The 26,036-nt window shown below is 36.3% G+C and overlaps 2 protein-coding genes across 2 annotated transcripts; one reads left to right on the top strand and one right to left on the bottom strand.

Annotated features, from left to right (window-relative positions):
- Window positions 1–1,662: 1,662 nt before the first annotated feature.
- LOC127944778 (iroquois-class homeodomain protein IRX-1) lies at window positions 1,663–3,349 on the top strand. The gene is made up of 2 exons (XM_052541024.1): window positions 1,663–2,212; window positions 2,420–3,349. Exons 1-2 carry the CDS (start codon window positions 2,006–2,008, stop codon window positions 3,137–3,139), a joined length of 927 nt encoding a protein of 308 aa, XP_052396984.1. The 5' UTR covers window positions 1,663–2,005; the 3' UTR covers window positions 3,140–3,349.
- A 2,391-nt stretch (window positions 3,350–5,740) lies between these two features.
- LOC127944779 (tumor necrosis factor receptor superfamily member 5) lies at window positions 5,741–11,798 on the bottom strand. Its single transcript, XM_052541025.1, has 9 exons — window positions 11,632–11,798; window positions 10,520–10,604; window positions 10,143–10,265; window positions 9,797–9,946; window positions 9,532–9,622; window positions 8,557–8,615; window positions 8,121–8,219; window positions 7,707–7,726; window positions 5,741–7,571 (listed from the first exon to the last, which is right to left on the bottom strand). The coding sequence occupies exons 1-9, from the start codon at window positions 11,659–11,661 to the stop codon at window positions 7,365–7,367; spliced, it is 864 nt and encodes a 287-aa protein (XP_052396985.1). The 5' UTR covers window positions 11,662–11,798; the 3' UTR covers window positions 5,741–7,364.
- Between the last annotated feature and the right edge of the window lie 14,238 nt (window positions 11,799–26,036).

Below are 26,036 nucleotides of genomic sequence, written 5' to 3'. Positions count from 1 at the left end.
TGGACCTGTCAGGACATGAGTACACCTGTATTGTGTGTGAGAAGAGAGGAAAGAGAGGAGAAAGCTGAGTGTGTGAGAAACACAATAATCACAGCCCTGAGCTGCTTATCTCCAAAGATGCAGCATAAGCTTTGCTCTTTGCTCTCCGTTTTGACCATTGTGCTAGCTGGGTAAATTTGCTCTTGGCCCGAAGGGATCTTAACCTCGCCCGCTTCCAAACTTATCTGTCTAGCTCTCAGTCCTTCAAATGTCTCTCTCACCTTCACAACTTCAACATACAAAAATTTAATAAACATTTCCAAAGAAAAGGGGATGAACCTTTGGAAAAGATCAAGGTTTACACACTTCTTTTCATCAGATACCATACTGAAATAATACATGAAATGCCACTAAACTTATTTCTGTGAGACTCTATCAGAGTTTTAGGAAACAATGCATGCCAGCATTGTTTACTAGATAACAGATTCAAGAGCGAGTTTCAACAAAAAAACTTGTATTTCCAATGTCAGAGGGCCTGCACCCCCTGCTATCGGGTTGTTTGCTGTGCTTTTCTTTCCAGGGCATTGGTATGTATGTTTAGGAATTCTAATCTTATCTGAGTATCTCTCTACATTAACATCTGTTATGCTGCAATTACCATATACATTAGTCGACACCTGTTTCGCTTAACCCTATTTAATTACGCCAATTGTGCTGGTTTGTTGTGGGCGAAAACAAAGTCATCCCCATTTAAGAGAGGTTTGATGTTCGTTCACAATAAAGCCAAATAATTCATAGTCCAGGGTCGTTTGGAACCGAAAGAAAACCACAATTTGCAACCGTGCGGAATTGCTTTACACAAATGAAATAATAATAATAAATCAATACGATTTTTGACTAGTTAATTTGATTAGAAAAACGGCGTGTATAACGAGATCGTTTTTTTATATCTGTAAAAATTATTAAAAGACGACATCAAGTTTTCAAATTTTCTAAATTCAAATTATTTAATAACTTTAACGAAAATTCCTTAAGAAATTAAAATACATAATATATTAAACTTGCTAAATGTTAATACTATTAATGAAAGCTAATCTACTTCTATACCAACGAATCGAACGTGCAACACAAGTTAAATAGCCCTACATCTGCAATAGCCTGGTTATTTTACACTTCATGTAATGTGAAATCAAAGCAACTTAACTTTCCACTTTTTTTCAAGCTCCTCAGACACATATTGCACCGTGTTTCTAATCCAGTTCGGATAATTGCTTGTCATGTCGTGTCTTGTAGGCTATCGGTTTGCTCAGACAAAAAGAATAGATGGTCCCAGCAAAATGGAAAAAAAAAGTTTATTCTGAGACGTTAATGTGCGACATTTGAAGGTGTTCCGATGGCTTTCAATCGATCCTCTCAGCTGAGCTTCATTCAATTTAAAGTGTTGCATTTCATGCTATCAAGATTAAATAAAACATATAAAACGAAACTAAAATAAATAAAATGTGAAATGTCATTTTAATAATATTTTTTAAATGTAAATAAGAAAATGTATAGGCTATTATATATATATATATATATATATATATATATATATATATATATATATATATTAAATTAAGAACTTTAAAAAGATTATGTAACCTACCATTTATCATATAAAGCAAAACGGATTCTACAACACTTTTTTTTTCATTGTTATAATAATTAGGTTATATATTTCAGATCGATGTACAAATCAAACACCAAATTCCATTTAGGAATCTTCAAAAAAAAAAAAAAAAAAAAAAAAAAAAAAACAATCAAATGGAGCCCTACTTTTTCTACTCTTCAGTAAGGATGAGTTTAAAGACTTTTAGAGGCCATTGAAAGGAACAACCGAAATTCTCGTTTGATGGGATTTATCCCCTTTGGATGCCAGCTGTCAATCAACCACCATGGCACCGCCCACTGGTACGGCTCCGCTTATAAAGAGCGCCAGTGACCTCGAGAGACTGTCATTCAAACAACCAGAGCTCAGGGAGTAAGGATGCCTGCTTTACCAACGGGGTTTGGAAACTTCTTCATGGACAGAAACATCAGCATGCCCGCTGGATATCATTTATTGGGCTGCCCGCCAGGAATGCAGCAGCCACCGCCTCATCTTGTGGGAATGGCTGGGGTTCCCTTACCCTTCTCAGGAATACCGGGATACTGTTTCATCCCTTATCCTCATGCGGGACACCTTGCACACATTGTAAGTATTCTGAAACATTTTTAGATAGCATAATATTACAGTTCAATGCAAATCTATCGTAAATTAAATGTTTAGATTTTATTTTGCATTACAAAAGGTGTAATTAATCTAGAAATAAACATCACAAACTTTAAAAAAAACGTTATTATTGTATTGTAACATGCATATTGTTCATTTTCTAAAACCGACTATTTTGCTTACTTTCAGTCAAATTCCTATGACCTCAAGGCTGCATCTCCGTATCACCCAGCTCTTCTCGGACGTGGAGGACCCTATTACACCCCATATCGTCCCATGCCAGCTGATGACCCGAGTAGAGTCACCAAAGTGGCCACTAGAGAGAGCACCAGCGCTTTGAAGGTGTGGCTCAGCGAACACCTGAAAAACCCATATCCCACCAAAGGTGAGAAGATCATGCTCGCCATCGTCACCAAGATGAGCCTCACGCAGGTGTCCACGTGGTTCGCCAACGCCCGGCGCCGCCTGAAGAAGGAGAACCGGGTCAGCTGGGCCTCCAAAGGAAAATCCGACGATGAGGATGATGATGGTGAGAGCGAAGAGGAGGGGTCTTTGAGAAAAGGCAGTGATGATGAAGATGAAATCGATCCTCAAACGGTTGAGGAGGAGGAGGATGTTGCGGGGTCAAAGTCGGTCGAGGACCGTTTAGCGGAAGGACTGGATGAGCAAAAGGGAAGTGACAAGTCTGACACGTCGTTTGAGAGCAAAAAAGAGGTGTGTAAACAAAACGTGGAGGTCCAGAAACCTAAAATCTGGTCTCTCGCCGAAACCGCGACTTCAGATATCGTCAAGAAACCCAGCGATCTGAAACATCTCCACATTCCAGGCAAGTGGTGGGCTGGGTGGCCTTCACGGGACACCTCACCCGTGAACCTCTCCACACATGACCTTCTCAAACAAAGGCAATGAAACCGTTCATTCAAGACATCATAGACTGAATTTTGCACTTTGTAATCCATTGGGAACGTTTTGTTGTGGAAGTTTGCATTCAAGATTGAATCCAATGCCTGGTTTAAAAACCAAAGGACTGTGTAAATAATGTACAGTTATTTTGTTTAAATTATAAATGCATTTACCTGCTGACTTATTTTTGCTAAAATAAAACATTTAAATATTGAAAGGTTCTGGTCATGGTCAATGGTAGGAATTCTGTTGAAATTATTTAAATGCGTGTTGCACTGAAATAATTGTAAAAAAAAAAAAAAAAAAGTTACGCTGCTTTGCATTTAGTTTTAGTTCTTTGGTACTTTCGATATCCAGTTGTAATGCTGTAGTTTATTAAAGTCCTAAAGAACCATTAATGAATGGCAAGAAATGTCACAAAAACTTCAGTGAATTAACTCTCGTAAGTGTTCATAGCCGCACAACAGCTAAAGCAATAGGAACCTTATTAAATGTCATAATCGAAAATAAAAAAATAAGAAGAAGATACTTATGTTTTTTACACAAGCAAAGCATCAACATAATGGAACCTGTATAGGCCTACTGCTTCAGATACGTCTCATCCCATTAAAACTGGCACAAAAGTTATAAAATGCACAAAGTATAATAGTTAATCATATTCGACAATAATTGGAATGGATTCAACATAACAGCATAGCCTATATAGCTTAACTGTTCGCTGGCTGACAAATTCTTATTAGCCATGTTCGAACGTGTCTCATCCAATCAGATAATTATCTGTTTTAGTTTATTTTTAATTATCTGAACATCTTTATGATCACACTCTCAGAGATGATGATGCACGGGGAAACTTTCTGAGCAGTGTTGCTGGACAAAGTTGGCGTTAACCCATGTAAGACATTTGTTGCCTAACATTGTTAAAAAAAGTTGCCCTGGGTATCATCACCTTAAACCCTTTTAAAGTAGGTGCTCACAATAGAACTTTATATATGATAATTGACGGCGTTCAAGAGGAGTTCTCAGATTTTGGAGATTGCAGATCAAGACGCGTTCAAAGCGTTTCACTTCAAGGCTAGATTTAGGCTTCATGTTATCAGCGAGGACACTACAATTAAGGGATTTGCATATCTGCCTCTGATCTGTTAAAACAATTCAAAGCAGCGCGGATTAAGGACATTAATTGTTCTGTTTTAAAGGGTGATAATTAGGATTATTCAGTTTAGTCATGACTTGACAGAAAAAAAGTGCCAGAGGCTTCTACCTTTACCCATTAATGCTTAAATGTGCTATCAAACATGAACAAAGTGTCTTGTTACAAAATAAATGGTACAGGCCTACTGACACTAAAAGTCAAGTGCAAAAAGTTAAAACTTAAAGTAAAGCCAGCTTGAAGTAGAATGATTTTATAATATTCAAATAATATTAGGCTATAATATGTTATAAAACAACAACAACAACAACAAAAGGTCCAAATGGTTCAATAAATAAATAGGCTATAATTAATTAATAAAGAAAAGAAGTAGTAGTAGTAATAATAAATTATTGAAGATGGTGCTCACAGTTAAATATAGAATAAAAAACCTAAGCAAATAAAATAAAAATAAATACAAATTCCAAAATAATATGAATAAATAAATGTAGCAATTTATTATGACACAAGAAACATGGTACTGGCAATTAAAATATCCTGTGCATATTTCACCATCCATATAACTTTTAACTGCTACTGGTTAAGAAATGGCAAAAAAAAAAAAAAAAATTTTGTAAAATAACCTGATCTTTCAGGTGATGGGACATCAAAAATCGTGCATCCTTTGGTTTCTTTTATAAAGCTCTCTGACACAAACACACCAATGGGATTAGGCCTTGGGACGATATTCTGTTTTTGTGGCCTCCCCTCTGCAGAGGGAATGATAAAAGGAAGCTCTTCCTTGCCAATCACTTTGGCCTCCATGTAAATTCAAAGGCCTGTGGCCTGCTAATCCAAGGATAATGAGAAAACCCCTGGGTACAAAAAAGGAGCACCCCCCACCCGCCCCCCAAGCACATATTCACAGCTAACACACACTGGGCACAACAATCTCCTCCATGCCCCCCACTTTCCGTGGCCCAAATGATGTGTAATCCCAGTCTAAACATGACAGGCAAAAGGCTGTGATATTGAGATAAGGATTGAGGCGTTGAACAATGGCGTGAGAAACAATGCCTAAATCGGCCATCAATGGGCTCCTCCATCCGAGCATATGGTCAAATGCTTTGGATACTACAGCCTAATTTATAGTTCAACAAGCTACTTTTGGATTTGTTTGTTTAGATATATAAATAAATATGAGTTCTGTGAGTCAAAAATCTAAACATCACTAAAACAACACTTTACATTTTTTTAAAAAAAATGAAGGGAGTTGGTTTAAGAAAAATCATGTTTTGATTTTAATGTGAGGCAAAAGTGAAATTGGATGTTGGAACTGTTTTTTTGCCAAAATACCTTAAATATGGAAATGGCAACCTCTTGTGGACATTTAGAGTATCCCACAATGCACGAGCAAGTCATCAAAACTTAAGCTACTATCAATAGTAGCAGATGAATATATTACAGTGGCCAATGGGTTAGTATTCAGGGAGAATCAAGAAATATTTAATATATACAGAGAATTACAAATCATTTCACAGTACAACACAACATTCACAACAATGCTTATGTACAAAAGAAATATTTACACAAAATACAAAGCAACCGAGCTTCCACAACATTTAACAGTTGAAATGTCATTGTTATCTTGATCTCAGACAAAACATTTAAAACATAATATACATGAATACATGATCTCACACTTCTGCAGCACATTATTTTCAATCCTTACGGACACGTCATTTTTAAGTTATACAAGCATTTAGGAAAACATTAACTGAATAACCTTCAAAGTGTGCCATCCTGAATATAAAGTGCCAAGCATCGAGATGCATGTGTGTATCACATTGGTGTTGCTGTGAGACTTTTTCTTATCATACTGAGGGAATGTTCACTTCTTTTCTTTCTTGCTCTTCTATTCAGCACTAGTGTTGAATGCATGGAGGGTATGCAGCATTTCGTAGCAATCGCAGGATGCAAGTAACGATACAACGGCAAAGGTTTTCAGCAGCAATAATTATTTTCTATTTATATGTTTAAAAAAAAACAAAGCTCAAGATGTATAGCTACTGTTTCAGTCATAACTGTGTAAGAGAAATGCTGCTTTTGGGAAACTTAAGGCTGGTTCACACGGCAGGATAATTAGACCGATTTTAGCCCCGATTCACCCCTTCCGACAATTTTAGGATGCTCCGATTATCGTAAAATAATCTGATCAAATATTCCTGCCGTGTGTGGTGTGTTAAGACTGCTCTCCTCTGCTCGGAAGAATGTCGGGACCGCTCCGATCTCAAATCGGGGATATCCAACATGTTGGATTTATTTGGCCCGATTTCTTCTCGTTTGTGGTGTCCCCCGAGGACAAACAATCACGCAGCCTGTGGACTGTGGGTGTAGCCAATCAGAAAGCGAGGTGACGAGGCAGTGATAGTACCGGGAAACAAAATCAAAACAGCCGGCGTATATAATATAACAAATACAAATAAAGTCGATGGGCATAACTACATCCACAACTGCAGTCCACCAGAGTACATGGAAACGAATATATGAACGTTTATTTCAACGGTTATTAATCTGTGTAGTACGTAACAACATTTCTATGAGATAAAACAACAACTTATCTCCATATTATGATATAGCAAGTATAGTCCATGCTCGCGTTGTCTCCACCTCTTTGACCATCGCCTTTTCTTGTTTTTCTTATGTTTTTTCCCGTTAAAAACAAAGCACAAACTATGACCACTGCATCCTCTTCGTCCGCCATGATTGTTTACTCTAAAGTCACGTTTGATCTCGAGGGATTTTGCGAGATTTCCAGTCTGACCTGGGAATGCTCGGGAGTCAAATCGGTTCGTGTGTGATGTGTTGATTTTGCCGTGTGGCTGCACACCACACACGGAACGACCAAAACTGTTAGATCCGTGATTTTTTATCGCTGTGTGTGGGGTCTCTCATATTTGGAAAATCGGCCGACAATTTTAAAATCGTCCCGTGTGAACCAGGCCTTAGAGTAAAGCAGTGCTTCCCAATGTAATGCTCTATATGTTGATGGTTGTAACATGATGGGAGGACAGCTATCTGTACTTTGTAGAAGACTTTGCTCTATGAATATGAATATGAATATGAATTTGATTCAGCACTTGGATAGACAGGTTCTTTGCCCCTCTCTTGTTCTACAACATTTCCATTTTCAGTCACGTTACTTGGTGAGGGGCTCACGGGTTCATCGACCTCCACAGGCTGTTGATAGATTGGTTTCTCAACATCTAGATGTTCATGCGATCTTCCTTTATTGAAGTGTTTGTGGAGCTAAAAACAAATCAATCATTATTATTAATCGAAACACATGAGAATGACTATTCCATGCGATTAATCTCAGAAAGACAGTGCATGTCTTTGCATTACAGTATGTTGCATTCGTATGAATAGTTAATAGACTTTTACCTCTTTCCAGCATTTATTTCCTAGAGGAAATTAAGAGAGCAATTATTGGTAAACTCTTTTGATTTATCAAAGCTATAAAATGATATGAGCACTTGATTAAGGATAGTTCACTCCGAAATAAAAATTCTGTCATTTTTTACACATCCTGAACTTGTTTGAATCATGTATGAGTTTCTTTCTTCTATGGAACCATTCAGTTGTTGGTCCCCATTTACTTGAATAGTATGGAAAATATATTATGGGGACAAGAAAGTGTTTGGTTAACCACATTCTTCAAAATATCCACTTTTGTGTTCAGAAAATGTAAGAAATCCATAGAGTATGGGTTGAGTAAATGATAACAGAATTTTCATTTTCGGGTGAAGTATTCCTTTAGATAAATGCAGTAAATAATTACTAGGACGCAGTACATACCTTTTGTGAAGTATAATGTTGCAGCAATTCCAATTAAGATGAGCAGAAGTGCTACAACTCCAACCACAACTGCACCTCTGTGAGCGCGTCTATCATCCACTGAAATGTGACAAACACAACACAACTCGGATGACAATCTTTTAATAGTACTGGGGATCAAAACATTACTACTGACAGCATTGTAAAACGTTTTAGGGTAGGCTTTATTGCAACCATGCAAACACGTCACAGTCTTTTTTTCAAATAAGCATGATTTTTTTATTCTGGTGGAGTGATCAGGAACTGGACTCCACCCACACAGCTCTATAGTTTCACTACTGTACTCTCAACACCCACATGAACTCTTTTAGGAACTAACATATGAACAACAGTATCAGCTTTACTGACAATTACACTGTCATATTGAGTCACTAAACACATTTTACAGAGTACTCACCACAGATTCGGTCTGAGGTTGAACTGCCAGGAGCGTTTTTATCAAATCCATGTTCACATCTACACAGAGGAGAAAAAAACAACAACTCATTTAACCAGACAGTAAATAAATGAACTATTTATTAACTACCTATTTTGCATGCTGGTCAAACTCCCAGACAAAGAAAACAATTCTGACATAAACCATAAACTGAATCACCAAATTAAAACCAAAAACATACACTACTGTTCAAAAATTGGGTGAAAGAAGACTTTTTTGCTCACTAAGGCTGCATTTGTTGATCAAAAATACAATAATGACAGTTATATTGGAATTGAAAATTATTTAAAACTATTTTCATTTAAATATATTTTCAAATGTCCTTTGTCCTGCGACGCAGGAATTTTCTGCATCATAACTGCAGTCTTCAGTGTCTCATGATCCTTCAGAAATATGCTTAATTGTATTATCAATTATTATTGGTGCTTAATTATTAATAAGGGCTCATATGAATGTTGAAATCAGTTTTTGCCGCTTAATATTTGGAAATTAGTTTTTTCAAGATTCTTTAATAAATAGAAAGTTCAAAACAGCATTTATTTAAAATTGGAATCTTTTGTAAGAAAATGTATTTTCTGTCACATCTGATCAATTTAATGCATCCTTACTGAAAAAAAAAGAAAAAAAAGAATTCCCTTAAAAAAATCATACTCTAAACTTTTTAAATTGTATTGCATGTTTTTTTGGTACCGTTCTATCAAATTATTTAAGTAATTTCTTTTAAAATTACTCAGTTAACCAGACTTCATTAGGTTACACAAACATAAGTCATTTTAAAGGGCTAGATCAAGTAGAAATACAAATTTTATGAAACACTTGCATGCTACTGTGTAGATTAAACTCAAAATGACACTAGAAACAAAAGGGCCTATTTCCTTCTTTTAGTACAGTATCTAACAACAGACACCAAAAAAAAAGAGAAAAAAGTTTTCATACATTGTCCATTCCTTGCAAGTGACAGCTGACTCATGGGTGGAGAATGTTCCATTTTTACATGGCTCACACACAGTATCGCCAAACTGTGAACCTGTGAAAAAGAAGCTATATTTAACCACATTGATTATAAAATCTCTGAATTACACCCAAAAATATGGTCTAAGTGATGTGACAAATTATTGTTCAGGAGTAGAGTCAACATAAACCAGTGACTCTGTATATGAATATTATCTTAAAACTGAGTCTTTCTTCAGACCGCACAAACCTTCTATGAGGATTTTCTCTCCTGCCTTGCAAACTGTGCGTTTCCTACAAGTGTCACAGTCGTCTTCTTGCGTACAGTAGTATCCAGCTTCACACTGACATTTGCTTAAACTGGTCTTACTGGGATTCATTTGTGGCTGAAAATGTAAATCTGAATTAAACAGAAAAACAAAAATGTTATTAGTATGCTATAGTATCACCCGAGAATGCTTAAAACGTGTAACTGTCCAAAATCGTAGACTCTTTTATCTAAACAAATATACATTTTAGAGATTAAACGTGACCTCCATTAGACTTTCTCTCTCTCTAATATTTGAGCAGTATTACTTTAACCAGTGGACACTCACTGGGGTCACAGCTGGGCTGGCGTTCACATTTGGTGTCGCTGGTGAAGCCGCTCTGATACTCTCCGTCCAGGCAGTCCTGACAGCGTGGGTCGTCACAGTTGTCATCCTTCAGCATCCTCTTACCTGTGACACATCCTCTGATTAGACCCGTATATTAAAAGAAGACTAAGATTAAACAAAACGTAAGAGTACCGATGGGTTTATTTCAAGGCAACATGTGAAACAATATCACTTAGTTACAGTAAGTCAAAACAAGCCGGTACTGTGTAACAGGGTAGACTGCTCTTGCGTAATGGAAACAGACTGCATGCTGACACTTCCTCTACGTTATGCCAGTTTAATATCGCGCCACATTGAATTACAGTTAGTCCACATACCTGGTCCACACTTCTTGCAGCATTTATCTTGCTTCCAGTAATGTGTGTCCTCATCACAACACGACACAAGGTACAGCAATGTGACCTGTCAAAGGTAAATGCAGGGAACATTCAATCATTCATTCTTGTGCTGAAAATCCTTTACCTAATTGTGTCCCACATATTGCTTGTAAATCTTGGACTCAGTTTTTAGTAAACTTGATTTCTGTCAGTTAGGACAGAACTGATTGGTCCTAGGCCTTATTGATCTTAGTTAATGCACCTCTGTTCTTGAGTGAAAGCGAGCAATATTTGTGGAGCATTTAGGCAATATTTAAAAACTGAGGAGCTCAGATCAGTGAGACCCAACAAGATGACAAAACAATTGAATCCAATATTTGGTTATAATGTCAAGACAGACTGTCAACCAGGTTTTTATTTTGTTTTATTTTTTGGTAGGCTAGTCATTTTTGGCTCGGATCAATTGTACCAAAAAAGTATAAATGTTATCCATTTTATATGTTATACACCGTTTGTCAGTAGGTTTGAGACCAATGCTACAAGATTAACTAGCATATTGGTAAAAAAAAAAAAAAAAAAAACCCTCTATGGGTCGAAATGACCAGAACACAACATGGGCGTTGGCAAATTGATCACAGGATATGTGACGCCAACATATCAATAAATACTATATTTCAATGTTAAGCATGTTTTTGAGCTATTTAACGCATATGAGGTTCGTTAGACCCCAAAACAGATCATGGTGGAGTTGGAACCGAAACGACCTTCGTGGCAACACGGAAAGTCCCCGAGAACCCCATTCACCACCAGCTTTTCAATACAGAAGAATGCAACCTTACACTAACACGTTAAATAACTGCTTAACAACAGATAATGCAGATATTCCGTATGTCAGTTAGATACATATGTTTTAAATGCTTCTCCAATATCATTGCGCAGTCATATCGAAAGTGAAAGTAATAAGTCATTCGATAACGGCGACTTTCTAAACGTTCTAAATGCGGCACATGAAAAATATAAATGGATTCATTGTTACAATTCAAATAATAACCACCATGAATGTATATTGCCAAGTTCTCATGCACGCGCAAAGCGTTAAGCACATCACTTACCAGAAAACAGATAAAGACAACTGTTTGCATGATGAAAATATCCACAGAAACGGATCCTTGTAACCAGATGTTAACGCCTCACAGTCACATAAGACACTGCCCTGTCAGCTGCAGACCTTAAACTAACGCTTGGCACTCGCGAGAGGGGATTTCTTCCTAAACACACGCCCACATGTGACATGTGACCATTTCCCTTTTCCCTGTGCTGTTCCCAGAAGTGCGAGTGGACAAAGTAGGCTGTTGATAGTCTAATGCGTGATAAAACTGGTCAAGTTATGACACTTCTTATATTATTGTAATAATTATTTTGCCTTTTAGAGATCCGGAAAGCTGTAAAAGAAGCATTAAGATATTTTAAATGAATAGCCTATAATATAAACAATTATTTTATTAATAAAAAAAAAAGCCCAGGATATAACATGAAGCTGGTTTATCTGTCAGGCTAACTCCACGACAGTGTTGCTTAACCAGGCAGAACTTCCCAGCTTGACTTTCACTTCCTCCAGACCAAAAATACGATATTATTGAGTCCCGTCAGCAGTGTCAAAACGTATCGTTTACGTGGAAGTGACCTTTTTTAAAAAGAAATATTTACTTAGTTACCTGATTTAATGTCACATGGTATCTTCTTAAGCAAAACAGAAGATCATAGTTAATTTACTACACTCTGTGACTAAAACAGAAAAATACTGAGCACTGCTGCCAACCATTGCATTTAGTTTTTTACTAAAAATTACTAAAACAACAGAAACTGGAGAAGTTATTTTTGGAGGATGTAAACATTTATTGTTCTGTCAGTGCAGTGACCTTACATGACTTTAACAAACTTCAACATGTAACCTAATTTTGCTATTGACTAGCTTAATGTGCTTTAATAAAAATAAAAATAAATAAAAATTATATATATATATATATATATATATATATATATATATATATATATATATATATATTAAATTAAAAAAATTAAAAATATACTCAAATTTAAAAATATAAAGCAACAATTATATGTGTTGTCTTGGCAAATAACTGAAAAAATAGTTTACATTTATAAATATAATTATTAAATTGCTAAAAAAATAAAAATAAAAATAAATAACAGAAATCAGTAGATACAAGTACAGTAGTAGATACAAGAAATGTTGATACAATGGCAGCAGGATTTGACACAACTGACACATTTTGCTACTGTGAGAAAAGAAGAGTCAAACAGTATGTAGCGTGAGAGTTTTACAGGCCCGGGTAAATCCTTCCCCTGCTGCAGGGCTCTCTTAAAAGAAAAAAACCCAAGTCTGGATTCAGCAGACACCAGGAGGAAGTCCCCATCTTACAAGGAAGTTGTTTTGGAATATACATGCATGAGTTGTTTAAGGGACATACCATGGAAGACGAGAAATACTCTGAGATCAGTGATCTAATCAGTCAGATCCCAGCACAATGATGTCTGAACCCAGGAAGTTCACACAAACAAGTTTTTCATAACATAAGGCTGATTGTCTCACTTCCTCACCAGGTATACAATCTGAGAATGATCTGATGCATGGCATACTGTAACTAAAGTTCTAGTGAAAAACCCTCAAGTCCCATGAGAAACAATTCAGGGAATGTGGACGTCACATTTTCTACGTCAGTTTTCAAAAAAAAAAATTTATCTTTCAAGACACTGCACAGTCAGGGGGCTTGTTGTATAAAACTTGTCTACAAATTACAATGTGTATGTGTGTGTGTTCAGAGTGCAGCGATTGACAAGTATGCAAAAGATACAGATATACAGTATGACAGTATGACAGATCTACTGTACATGTGCGTAGAGTGACCTTCTATAGTTAAACTACACTAATTACTAGACAGCAAATGAAATAGGATGTAAACACTTCCTTTTCTCAGTCAGTCACCTTGATGCACAGGCTATTTTAAGTATGTGTGAATTGACAGCTATGAATATGTTTGGGAGTTTTTACAGTTTGCTTGCTACATAAGAACACAACCTTTAAACTTTGTTTAACTCTTAATGTGAAAGTTTATTACACATATAATTTATTTGTGAAATTAAAATACCAATTCGTTTATAGTTCAATATATCTAGTTTGCACCAGTGATTTAAGTGGCCCAAAAGAGGTGCCGGTACTCTATTATAGCCAAAAAAAAAACATTTCTTTCCTGTTTTTTATTTTTATTTTTTTGATGACTCCCCTCATCCCCTGAGGTAACAACAACTATATTGAAGGGCTTTTATATACAGCAGTCAACAGGCGACCTTAATAATAAATCCTTTTATTAGTTTGTGGATTTGCTTGAGCTAAAAAGAACTACTGAACATAAATAAAATGTGCAAAAGGATTTTGAAAAAATACCCTTAGAAAGAGCTACTGCATTCAAACTTCCAAACTGACTCAAATGATTCGCGAACCAGCTCCGAACTCCCGAACTGACTCAAATGAATCACACTCCGAACTCCCAAACTGACTCAAATGATCCGCGAACCTGCTATGAACTCCCGAACTGATTCAAATGATTCGCGATCCCCAAACTGACTCAAATGATTCGCGAACCCGGTTTGAACTCCCGAACTGACTCAAATGATTCGCGAACCCGCTACGAACTCCCGAAATGATTCAAATGATTCGTGATCACCAAACTGACTCAAATGATTCGCGAACCCGCTTTGGACTCCCGAACTGACTCAAATGATTCGCAAACCTGCTACGAACTCCCGAACTGATTCAAAAGATTCGCGATCCCGCTCCGAACTTCCGAATTGACTCAAATGATTCGCGAACCCGGACTCTTGAATTGATTCAAATGATCCGCGAAGCCGCTCCGAACTCCCGAACTGATTCAAATGATTTGCGATGCCCAAACTGACTCAAATGATTCGCGAACCCGCTTTGAACTCCCGAACTGATTCAAATGATTTGCGATCCCCAAATTGACTCAGTGGTTCGTGAACCCGCTCCGAACTCCCGAACTAACTCAAATGATTCGCGATCCTGCTCCGAACTCCTAAACTGACTCAAACGATTCGCGAACCCGCTCCGAACTCTCGAATTGATTCAAATGATCCGCGAAGCCGCTCCGATCTCCCAAAATGATTCAAATGATTCGCGATCTCCAAACTGACTCAAATGATTCGGGAACCCGCTACGAACTCCCGAACTGACTCAAATGATTCGCGAACCCGCTCCGGACTCCCGAACTGGTTCAAATGATTCACGCTCCATACTTCGAACTAGGAAGAATTAGGAAGCGTGCATTGTGATGGGTGCTCTGAAAAGCGGCAGCGCAGGCAAAGGATTAAAACCTCTATTAAAACAGATGTCCAAATGAACATATCTGTATGCTAAAAGCATGTTCTGGGCACATGGAGAGGTGGCAGTACGCTCAAGAGCTATATTTGGAAGTGGTGGTATTGAGTACCAGTGCATACCGGCCCACTTAAAGCACTGGTTTGCACTTTATTTAAAGTCCAGTTGGTCTTTACAGCGTCATAGTGATTTGTTTGCATCGACTGTGCGCCATCTAGCGGTCGAACCACTGTAGTACATCTTTTAGACATATTTATGTAATTGCATATTTGGATAGGCTATCAGTGTTTTATTCTACTCGTCGTATTTGAGAGTGCAAGTTACAACCATCTATATATCAAATCAACAGCACTGAAAGACAAAGTAGATATGTCATATGTGTTTAATAACTTTAAAACCGAGAGAAATATTAGAAGTCATATTCATATTAAGGAAATTGCCTTGTAATAAATACACATACCACATAAGGTTTCTGTCACACAACACAGCTCTTTTCCTCTTTTCAGATGTCTGCAAAGCTCGAGTCTAAATCAGTTTACTATTTTGCAGCATTTGATGGGTGATGTGACATATGTTTTGATCTCCTGAAGTCCGATGAAGAAACGTGGATCACATAAAGACAGTGGGCTACATAATATCATTAGAGGTAATACGATTATTTATTTATTTAATTATGTTTTTTAATTGTGAGTAAGATGTTTTACTTTTGGTCGAGTCCAGTATTACAGAAGTAATGTAATATTCTTTAGATCATGTATGCACATATTTATTCCTGCACCAATAAACATTAAATATGTCAATCTTTGACCAGAAATGACTGTTAGCACACATCTAGGCACCAAAATAATTATATTACTGTTTTTGGAACAATTTCTTGCTTGAATATTGAAATTATGAACCAGAAATGACTATTTCTGCACACTGCAGCACCAAAAGTAACCGCTGATTGTTGACTGATGAAAAGATTACCTGCAGAAAGTGAGGGGGATGTTACTGTCATGAAAGAAACCTGACAAGAAATGTCCAGGTTTAAAATCTAAAGGAAAATAAGAAATACTTTTTTGCTTTTTTGAGAATTATTTATTAGGACCATTTATTTATTTAGGATATGATTAATTTAGGATTAAGTATCTTTATACAATATATTATACCAAGAAAAAATAAAATAAAATCATCGTATTTTTTTCCTTTACATTTTTGGCCAAAACATAACTTGTATATGTTTAAATGAGATTTGCTCATTTTTCCATGTTGTAAAAATCTCATTTAAAAGGCTTTTTAACAGGGTCATTGTTTCCCAGACAGAGCATTTAATGGAGATGATTGCAATGCTGTATCATTTGCACAGATTTAAGTGAAAGGTAAAGAGGAGTATAGTTCCTTCAACTGCTGCAGAGTCGAGGTGAGGTGAACTTTGACCTCTCGCTGAGTGTTACATGTGACCTCGCTGATCTTCAGTGGACTCATATTGAAAGCATTTCATTGTACTAAACTTTGTTATTGATTTTAGTCTATCGTTTTCTATGAGTCACAGTGTTTTAAATCACTTTATAATGTGCTTCAGGCCGACTGTATTTGTATGATGGGTTTTATACCTGTGTTTCTGGTGTCACACATTTGTAAGGGCATCTCCATCTTCTGGAACTCCTGAAGCCATGTCCCTATTTGTTCTGCATTTCTGTCACTCACTGATTCCAGGTCAGTACTGGCCACTGACGCATCCCAGATCTCTGCCTGAGGATCATGGTCAAAAACATCCCTCAAAATGTGTTTCTCTATTTCAGAAAGCTGCAGACAGTATTAAATTATAATATTCTAGTTAGTTTTGTCAGGCTTATTGAAAGACCTCAACATTTGTTTTGTCTTGCACACCTTTTTCTATCAACTGCAGCAAATCTTGATAGTGCACCTGCAAAGCAGCATGACAAACTTTCATGAAAATAATTCATATATACAAAAACATATATGCGTAAAAGCACTTTAACTATAATTTGAAATAGTATAAATTGATCTTAAAATTTATATTTACATTTAATTGTGTAAATGTGTGTAAATTACTCATTTAATAAAAGTAACATTAAATGTATCAAATATTATTAATTAAATATTATTTATAATAACTTTCTCAGAAATTAAACTAAACCATACAAAAAAAAATTCACTCGTCTATTTTATAGATTTTGAGATTTAAGGATCTCATAAAAATCCCATACAAGTCATATTTCATACCAAAACAAAGGAATAATATATATATATATATATATAATATTGCAAAAAGAAAATAAACATATTTTTATTACCTATATGTTTAATTGTCATAAAACATTTTTTGTACAAAATTGAAACCAGGTCAATCTAATAAAAACACATAATTCATGTTTCATCTCAAAATCAAAAGAAAAACAAAATGATATTTTGCAACAAGAAAATCAAACAGATTTTTTACTTCACATGAAAATAATTTCACAATGATAGATAAATAAATAAATAAATAAAGATTTTTTTACAAAATGGAAATGAATACATTTCATCTCAAAATCTAATCTATTCTAATCTATTTTCATTACCAGTATGCTTAATTGTCTTTAAAAATAATGTCACATAATAAAGTAAAAACATAAACAGGTTAATAATGAAAACAGTTATTAATATGTAGTGTAATATGTAACTTTGTCATGGTCTTGTCATGATCCTGTTTCTATCTCTCTCTTTTTCTCTCTCTGTCTCCCCCTGCTGGTTTCTCCCCTCCTGTCTCCCTCGCTCTTCGCTTCTGTGTCACAGCTGTCTTCACTTCTCATTAAGATAATTTCCCCTCCACCTGGTTCTCATCCTGCCTCGTTACTTGGGCTACTTCTACCCTCTCGTTCTCGTGTCTCTTTGTCAGATTGTTACTTCCGTATGAAGCTGTTGTCTTTGGCGTCTTCACTAGAAGTTGGTCCTGTCCTGTCCTGTCCTGTCCTGTCCTGTCCTGTCCTGTCCTGTCCTGTCCTGTATAGTCGGGGTTGGGTTAGTTTACTGCTATCACTGCCCGTACCTCTTTGTGCTCACCATTTGCACCCCACAGAACCTTACCTGCTGTCCAACGCCGCGGCCTCCCCGCTCTGCGAGCTCTGATCTCCGGTTCACCCCTGAGCCCCGTCAAGCCTCCGCCTCGCCAGCCTGCTGGTCGTTCCAGCCACAGAGGTTACCTGTGTTATTTATACCCAGCCTTCGGGTCTTCCTCGGTTTTCATCTTTTGTACTCCTTGGTTGGATTTACCTGTGGCTTTCCCTTGTTTAATTAAAGACTGTCATTTTGCCCTCGCATTTGAGTCCTCTCTCTTCAATAACCATCACAAACTTGTCTTTGAAATGAGAACCATTAATTAATTCAACAAGTTTATTTCTTATTTAATCAGCAAGTTGATTTCTGTTTCATTTTAGCTGAGCCTGAGTGCTTATGCCACCAAAATTGTATAATGACATTTAATAATATTTCTATACAAATAATAATATTTGTTGTAATTCCCAAAGGTTCTGCTTGTGCCAGTACTTGCTCCTAAAGGATCTGAACATGCAGGCCAGTGTGGTGAGCTTCAGAGGGAGTTTCAGTCAGCGTTCTGACTGATGGAGGATTCCTGATCAGGACATTGAGTGATGTCACTTCCTCCTCGATGATCTGGAATGTTTGTGGTTCCAAATCGTGCAGTTCCTCCGAGACAGATGAAAGGAGGCAGAACTTTGGACTGGATTTAACTGGCCACATGGCGCTGTCACACAACGTCTGTCTGGGACCTGAATCATTAGCAAACTATAAGCATCCAGTCATCTTCTGCACGGGCTTCAGATATAGCACATTTATTCCTTCTAGTAAATCATGGGAAGTGGATTTCAGCCCAATTGGTTAACACCAGGCTTCAGCACCACGGACAGTGCAATCATTTGACCTCTAAAGTCATCTGAAAACTGGCCAGTGACTATCACACAATAGTAATCAATACTAAATTACTGAGTTTGCGAGACATTAGGTTTAACATTCAGTGTAGTTTATGCTGTAGATGATTTTTTAGTACCTGTCTGAGGGCATCTATCTGTATGCTCAACTGGTCTCAGATGCTCCAGGTCAAGAGAAGGTGATTTTCTGCTTAAATCTCCATCCGTCACTCTGATAGTGGACTGTGTCTGTCCTCTGAGCAGTTTGTTACCTCAAGATGATCTGTAGCACTATAAATGTTTTTGCATATTTGTATTATTGTTCATATTAAATATATAATATTAAATGTAATGACAGGTGTAAATGGCATTTTATTTTTTGTCCTGCACCATTTGCATATTGCCTAAGCAGTACATTTCAATTTAATAAATGTTTCAAGTTTATTGATTGGTTAGTATTATTATTATTAATTAATTAATTAATTAATCTGCCAACAATTAACTCTAATTTAACAATACTAAATACAAAAATACAGATATATTTAAAAATATCAAATATATAATTTTTTTTAAAATAAATTAAATTTTATAATTTTAGATTTTTTTTTTTTTTACAATAAATTATAACATTATATTTTTCTTAAATTAAGAATAAAGCTACTTCTTTTTTTCTTTTTTCTTTTTTTTTTAACCTTTTTGTCCCATCAGTGAAATACTTAATTTGTTCCCGCCCAACAATCTTCACCACCAGCTGTGGCATGATGGTCTTTCCTGTGGTTTTCCATCCATCCATGATGTGGAAAGCTCCTACAGAAAAATGAGACACAAATGAGTGATTATTCACACACATGCTTATGTTCAGTGGTGTCAAAAGTACTGACATTCATTACTCAAGTAGAAGTATAGATACTAGGGTTTAAAAAGACTTTTGTAGAAGTTGAAGTATCAACTCAAGCTTTTTACTCAAGTAAAAGTGTAAAAGTACTGGTTTAAAAAACTACTTAAAGTATACAAGTAAAAGTAATGTAAGGGGGAAAAAATGCCATTAAGAACAAAAGCTTAGGCCGCACCACAGGGGCCTATTGTACACTACCCCACCTCCTCAAAAAAACATTTTTCTAAAGGCCATAGGCCATAATGACTATAATGTTATATTAAAATGTTCATGTTGAAAAATTTGGGATGCACTAGGCTTCCTGTTTCAGCCGCATATATGAAAATACAAAAATGGTGTGCACATCCCAAACATCCAATTAGGACGCAGGTGCAAGACAACTGAATGATATAGACAAATAAAGAAATGAAGTCTGAACACTGAAAACTATTGCTCCAGAGGAATTTAATCAAGCAACGTTTCGACCTTCAGGTCTTCATCAGCCGCATATATGCCCATTTAAAATGAACGCACTTTAGTACAATGCAAATACATTAAAGGACTAGAGATATGATGACTAGTTGCCAATAAGTATTGTTATGGTGCAAAAAGTCAAACTTTAGAGGTATGTCATCAATAACCCTTAATGGAATGTAAATGTACATCCAAACTTAGCTGCAGGAATCTGCGAGGGCAATGGACAAGAACATTGGTGCAGGCTTAGTAACAATTACACTTGTATGGCTGTCTATTTACAATAAACATTATAGTGCTGTCAAAATGAATGATTATTCCAAGTGATTAATCAAAAACTAAAACTGAAAAATAAGTCATAATCCTGATACCTTCTTGATTGATAGCTTCTTGTATTCGTTACATACGTCTGCTATGTCCAGTGTTCGGGGGGGGGGACGAGTTACAAAGTTGGTAAAGCCTATCACAACATTGTCAATCACATCGTCAATCGAAAATGCTAATTTATTCAAACGTCTCGCTACCAAACTACCTACAGTAGCTTAATTTGTGGAGGACGAAGAAAAAGCACTCATTTGGTAAATGAGCCAGTGAGAAATAATAACTTTTAAGTAGGGTCCAGTGCCTTTTCGATACTTTTAAAACGGTACTCCTAAACAGTGCCTGAACCGATACTTTAAAGGGGGGGTGAAATGCTCGTTTTCACTCAATATCCTGTTAATCTTGAGTACCTATAGAGTAGTACTGCATCCTTCATAACTCCAAAAAGTCTGTAGTTTTATTATATTCATAAGAGAAAGATAGTCTATACCGATTTTTCCCGGAAAAACACAAGCGGCTGGAGGCGTGATGTGTGGGCGGAGCTAAAGAATCACGAGCGCCAGTAGGCTTTTGTGTTGAGAGCATGTGGAAGCTGTGACATTACCTTGAGGAAAAAAACATCATCCAAAACAATCTATGGCTTACAGTCAGATTCAGCCGTTTATTTATGATCCAGAATCAGATCCCGAGGCTGAAACTGAACGAGAGCAGCAGCAGCAACGACTCGCTCCGAGCGGGGCTCGAACCCGGTCTCCGGCATGGGAGGGGACGCACTAACAAGGAGGCAGAGATATTTGAAGCAGTTTTACTCACCGCCTGCGGTTCCAACACACGATCGTGACCCTTTTTCGTTGGGATTGCATCATCCTTAAGAAATAAACGATACGCAAATCCGGCGTCAAACTGGGCCTTGTTTGTAAAACAAGCATCTTCGAAATGCAGGGAACAAACAAAAACACTTGCACAATTCCGTTGATGGTCTGTAAAAATAAACTCCATCCACTGGTCCCTTAATGCCGTTTTTTCTTTGGTAATCTGTGCAGGGTTGTCTTGCCCTGGCAACCAAAAACACACTTCTTTTGTGACTTTTCGCGACGCTCTCGCTCTGATCAGTGATCAGTGTCTGTTCTCAGCCTCTCAGTGCTCTGCTATACGGGAGCGCGCGCTCTTCCGGCAGAGGTGCCCTTAGGACCCATATAAGGAAATTCCGCTCCATCTAACGTCACACAGAGCCATACTCGAAAAAAAACTTTCCGAAACTTGTGACAAACCGTAAGGAGTATTTTGGGAACAAAAATACTCCTTCAAACGTACAACTTAATTTTTGAAACTTTGTCCATGTTTAGCATGGGAATCCAACTCTTTAACAGTGTAAAAAACTCAGTACGCATGAAATAGCATTTCACCCCCCCTTTAAAAAAAAGAACCACAAAAAAAAACTATGGATAACTTTAAAGAACATTACAAATATTTAAAATAAATCCATAGCTTTCACCTTGAATTCTCTCATTTCCCAAGTTGTGCTTCCCTTAATCTAAGGCTAATAAACGTATTTCACAATCTGGGTCATTATTTAATACAAAACCACACATAATATTTCTGCTGTATCTCTGTCAATCACTCTGATATTTAGTTAAGATGAGTGCTGTCTGTCACTGTCTTTTATCAGTTCTGTGAATTACTGTATGCTCATTCTTTATAAAGTAGCAAAAATTTCGTTTTTAAAATACAGTACTGTGCAAAAGTCTTATGGAAAAATTTGTATTTTCACCCCAAAAAGGGTTTTAAGCCAGTTATTTATATCTTTTGCTGCAGTGTGTCAGTAGGAAATATCAGTTTGCCATTAATTTTAATAATAATCTAGTGCGATTTTGAATGCACAAGCAGCTTGACAACAGCAAAATGAATGTTTGGAAATGTAAACTGATATTTTATACTGACACACTACAGCAATATATATAAATTACTGTCCGAACACCATTCTTTTAAGTGAAAATACTAACGTGTCTAAGACTTTTGCACAGTAGTGTATGTATAAAGTACGTATGATTAAATTAAGTATATTTAAATAAGTGTAATTAAAGTATGTGTTCGTTCATATGTGTTAAGGGCTAGATTTTCGCTGGAGGAAACAGCTGTGGTGTGATGAGCGAAAACTTTACAGATGAGAAACCGAGTGATTGTTTATTAAACACATACCTTGTGTCCTCTGTTTATTTAAGTGCGCATACGCTGCTCCATTCGCGGTCTTCGCCTCTGTGGATTGAAGAGCGCGCTGAAAGACGGGAGGAGACCGGTCTGACGCTGGTTTCATGTGAAATTTAAGGGGACTGACTCTGAGGCGATCGGATACCGGTTCCAAACCCAACCCTACTTTTAAGAAATATATATTTTTTGATAAACGAGCCCAAAACTGGCTATGTCCTTGCTGGAGTGTGATGTGATTTGTGTCATGTGCAGGTGCGATGGATCACGTACAAACCAATAGGGTGTCAGAATGGTATATGTTTATACTTCTCATCCAACCACAATCAAATTCACTGCTTCCGGATGGCGCGATTTATCTGGATACTATAGTTTTTTTTTTTTTTTTTTTTTTTTTTTTGAATGATGACACCCGGAATGAAAACAAGCCAAAATGAAATAGCAGTAACGAAGCTATTTTTAAAATGTAAGGAGTAGAAAGTACAGATACTTGCCTGAAAATGTAAGGAGTAGAAGTAAAAAGTCGGCTGAAAAATAATTACTCAAGTAAAGTATAGATACCCCAAATTTCTACTTAAGTACAGTAACGAAGTATTTGTACTTCGTTACTTGACACCTCTGCTTATGTTATGCAAAAGGATTTGAAAAAGAAGTGCCACTGCATTAGATAACAAGATATCAAACCTCAGAACTGACCTCACTTTCCTGAGGCATTTTCTCAGTGACTTTAAATATATTAAATCTATCAGATACTTTAATGTTGTAACTCTCGTTGATATTTTAATGCTGAAAGTAAGCAAAAGAAAACATTTACTTACCCACTTACACTGAAGCCCTGCTTTTTTGTGTGTGTCTTTCAGGTCTATATGTGTGTCTGAGATACAAGCATGGGTCAGGTTAGGAGCAGCAATATCCACAAATAAGAGCACAGCCTGTTCTCTCTAGGGTTCTCTGGACTCCAGGGGTATAATCTCAACTGTGCCATGGTTACCCGAACAGCCCAACTACTCTGCCACAGCCACTTCCAGTACATACACAGATAATAGTGATTTTTTCAGTCTGCTTCTGCCTGACTATGACAATGATAAGGTAAGTAAATGGGTTTTAAAAGCCTAAAATGGTCGTCTACCCCAATGAATAGCTACAGTAAATGACAATTTATATCATTATTATTGTTTTTTTTATTATTTTATTTATTTTTATTTTTATTATATTTTATTATATTCTGCAAAAATACAAATAAAATGAGAATTATAATAATAAATTAATATTATTGTATGATGAAATGTATTTTATATTTTGAATAAGCTTATTTTAAATTATATTTTATTTTATTTTCTGGTATTTTTTTTTTTTTTTTTTGTCTGACCATACAATTATAAGGTAAGTGAATGTAAAATCAAATCAAAACAAAAACAACAACAACAACAACAATAATAATAATTATAATATAGTAATAATTTTTATTTTATTTTATGTTATTTGTTTTGCCTGACTACACAATGATAAGGTAAGTAAATGTTTTTAAAGCCTAAAGATAGTTCTAGGCTTTAAGATAGTCAAATGGCTTTTATTTTATTACATTTATATTTTACATTTTATTTTTTACCCTGCACCATTTGTGGTGTGGACAATAATAATAAATAAAACAATACAAATATTTGTTATATCTAAATTTGAATATGATACATGTTTACAAGTCCCTTCATTAAGTAGTCTGACAATATGCTAACTCTAACTCAATAAATAAATATGTAATATACTTGTAAAATGTCAATTCATTTAGGCCTTTATGATTCAGTTGTTTAGTTGTCAAGGCCAGTGATATGAACCCCCACCTCTAGGGGGCGACTTAACACAGGAAATAGACATTTCAGTCCCAATCTTGTGAGCACTGACATACTTTCAGGACAGGTCAAGATGAGATTAGTAATTAACAGCACATTCCTCATACTTGAAGATTTATTAATTGTTTTATAATTACATGGCAGATAAGGTCTTCCAGCCAGTGTTCCCCTGATCCTTTCAGATCCATTCAGTCATGGTTTGATTATTTTATCTATCAGGATAATTACTAGTCTGTAGTTTATTTGATGGAAGTAAAGTTGCTAATAGAATCAGCACAACTCTTGATTAGTTACAGGGACATATAGACGGGTAGAATTGGGTTAATTACGCATGGAAGTCCTCAAACCGATTGATCTGCTGTCTCGGATTGACAATTAAGGGCAGAATATTTTTCTGATTGGACTTTCAGTGGTCAAATAAAAGGCCAGCACATGGTGGATGAAGAACTCAAGTCTAATAAGCACCTCATGTTGTTTGACTTGTGCAAATTAAGGTGTGAAAGTGGCTCTTAATGGATGCGGAAATAACCGGTTTTAGGGAGCATCAGTAGTCATGGCACATCCCAGTGTTTCTGCTTCTCTAAACGGCTTAACACGGCTGAAGTGTGAAAGTCAGACGTCTAATTCTGATCCCAATGATCAAAATGTGATCCAGCCAGCGGAGGCTCGGATTCCCTCCACGAGGCAGATTGTACAGCCCCGAAACCTCAAAGGAGCGTAAAATCACAGCGCTAACACACTGAGTTCACTCCAACTTCAGAGGCAGGCACAGACAGCGAAAAAAAGCCAACAGAAAGATGAAAGAGAGTGAGAGTTGGTTAGAGATCTGGGGTGGCAACTGAAAGACTGCAGGTTCAAACCTCACAAGGGGTGATTTAGGAACTCTGCTGAGGCTCTATGGTTAAGATCCTAAATGAATGTGTAAAGATTCTGATTAGAATTCTGTCCAAATTTTGAATAAGTCCTGATGGGATCAGATAATAAATTCTCTTAGATTTAAATAAGGTGGAACTGGATTAATAGAGGATTTTTCCAGTAAATAGTTTTTATCAGAGCCTTGCTTGTTGTATTTGAATAATGTACTTTTGTTATATTGGAATGCTCTTAGAAAATTCACTTTCCTTCTGGATTGCTTCCAAATTATAAAAAAAAGTAAAATCTGACTAAAAATAGTAGAAGTGGTGTCAGGATTGCTATTGCTCATCGTGCACAACACCCTACCACCGATGTGGTGAGATTTGCACAGGTCAGAAATATGTAATTTTTATAAATTGTCTGCTCAATGCATTTAAGTCGGTAAAAAAATAAAAATAAATTGACTTTGGACTCAGGAGCACAAGATGAATATATATAAGTTTATTTGTTTATTTATTTTTTGCTCATGAATTCCAATATATTAATAAAATAAGTGTATTATTTTGTTTAAAATTGATACTATATTAAAAACAATGGGTTTGCTCAAGTTTTA

Source organism: Carassius gibelio, chromosome A23 (genome assembly GCF_023724105.1).
Source record: "Carassius gibelio isolate Cgi1373 ecotype wild population from Czech Republic chromosome A23, carGib1.2-hapl.c, whole genome shotgun sequence".
Classification (NCBI taxonomy): domain Eukaryota; kingdom Metazoa; phylum Chordata; class Actinopteri; order Cypriniformes; family Cyprinidae; genus Carassius; species Carassius gibelio.
The sequence above is the reverse complement of the archived record's forward strand: the minus strand, read 5'-3'. Positions and strand labels throughout refer to the sequence as shown.

Excerpts from the sequence above, each read along its gene's own strand:
- LOC127944778 (XM_052541024.1), top strand. The coding sequence starts at position 2,006 with ATGCCTGCTTTACCAACGGGGTTTGGAAACTTCTTCATGGACAGAAAC. Across the intron at positions 2,213-2,419 it reads CGGGACACCTTGCACACATT|TCAAATTCCTATGACCTCAA; the intron begins GTAAGTATTCTG and ends GCTTACTTTCAG.
- LOC127944779 (XM_052541025.1), bottom strand. The coding sequence starts at position 11,661 with ATGCAAACAGTTGTCTTTATCTGTTTTCTG. Across the intron at positions 8,616-9,531 it reads ACTTGCAAGGAATGGACAAT|ATGTGAACATGGATTTGATA; the intron begins GTATGAAAACTT and ends TCCTCTGTGTAG. Across the intron at positions 7,727-8,120 it reads AACATTATACTTCACAAAAG|GAAATAAATGCTGGAAAGAG; the intron begins GTATGTACTGCG and ends AATTTCCTCTAG.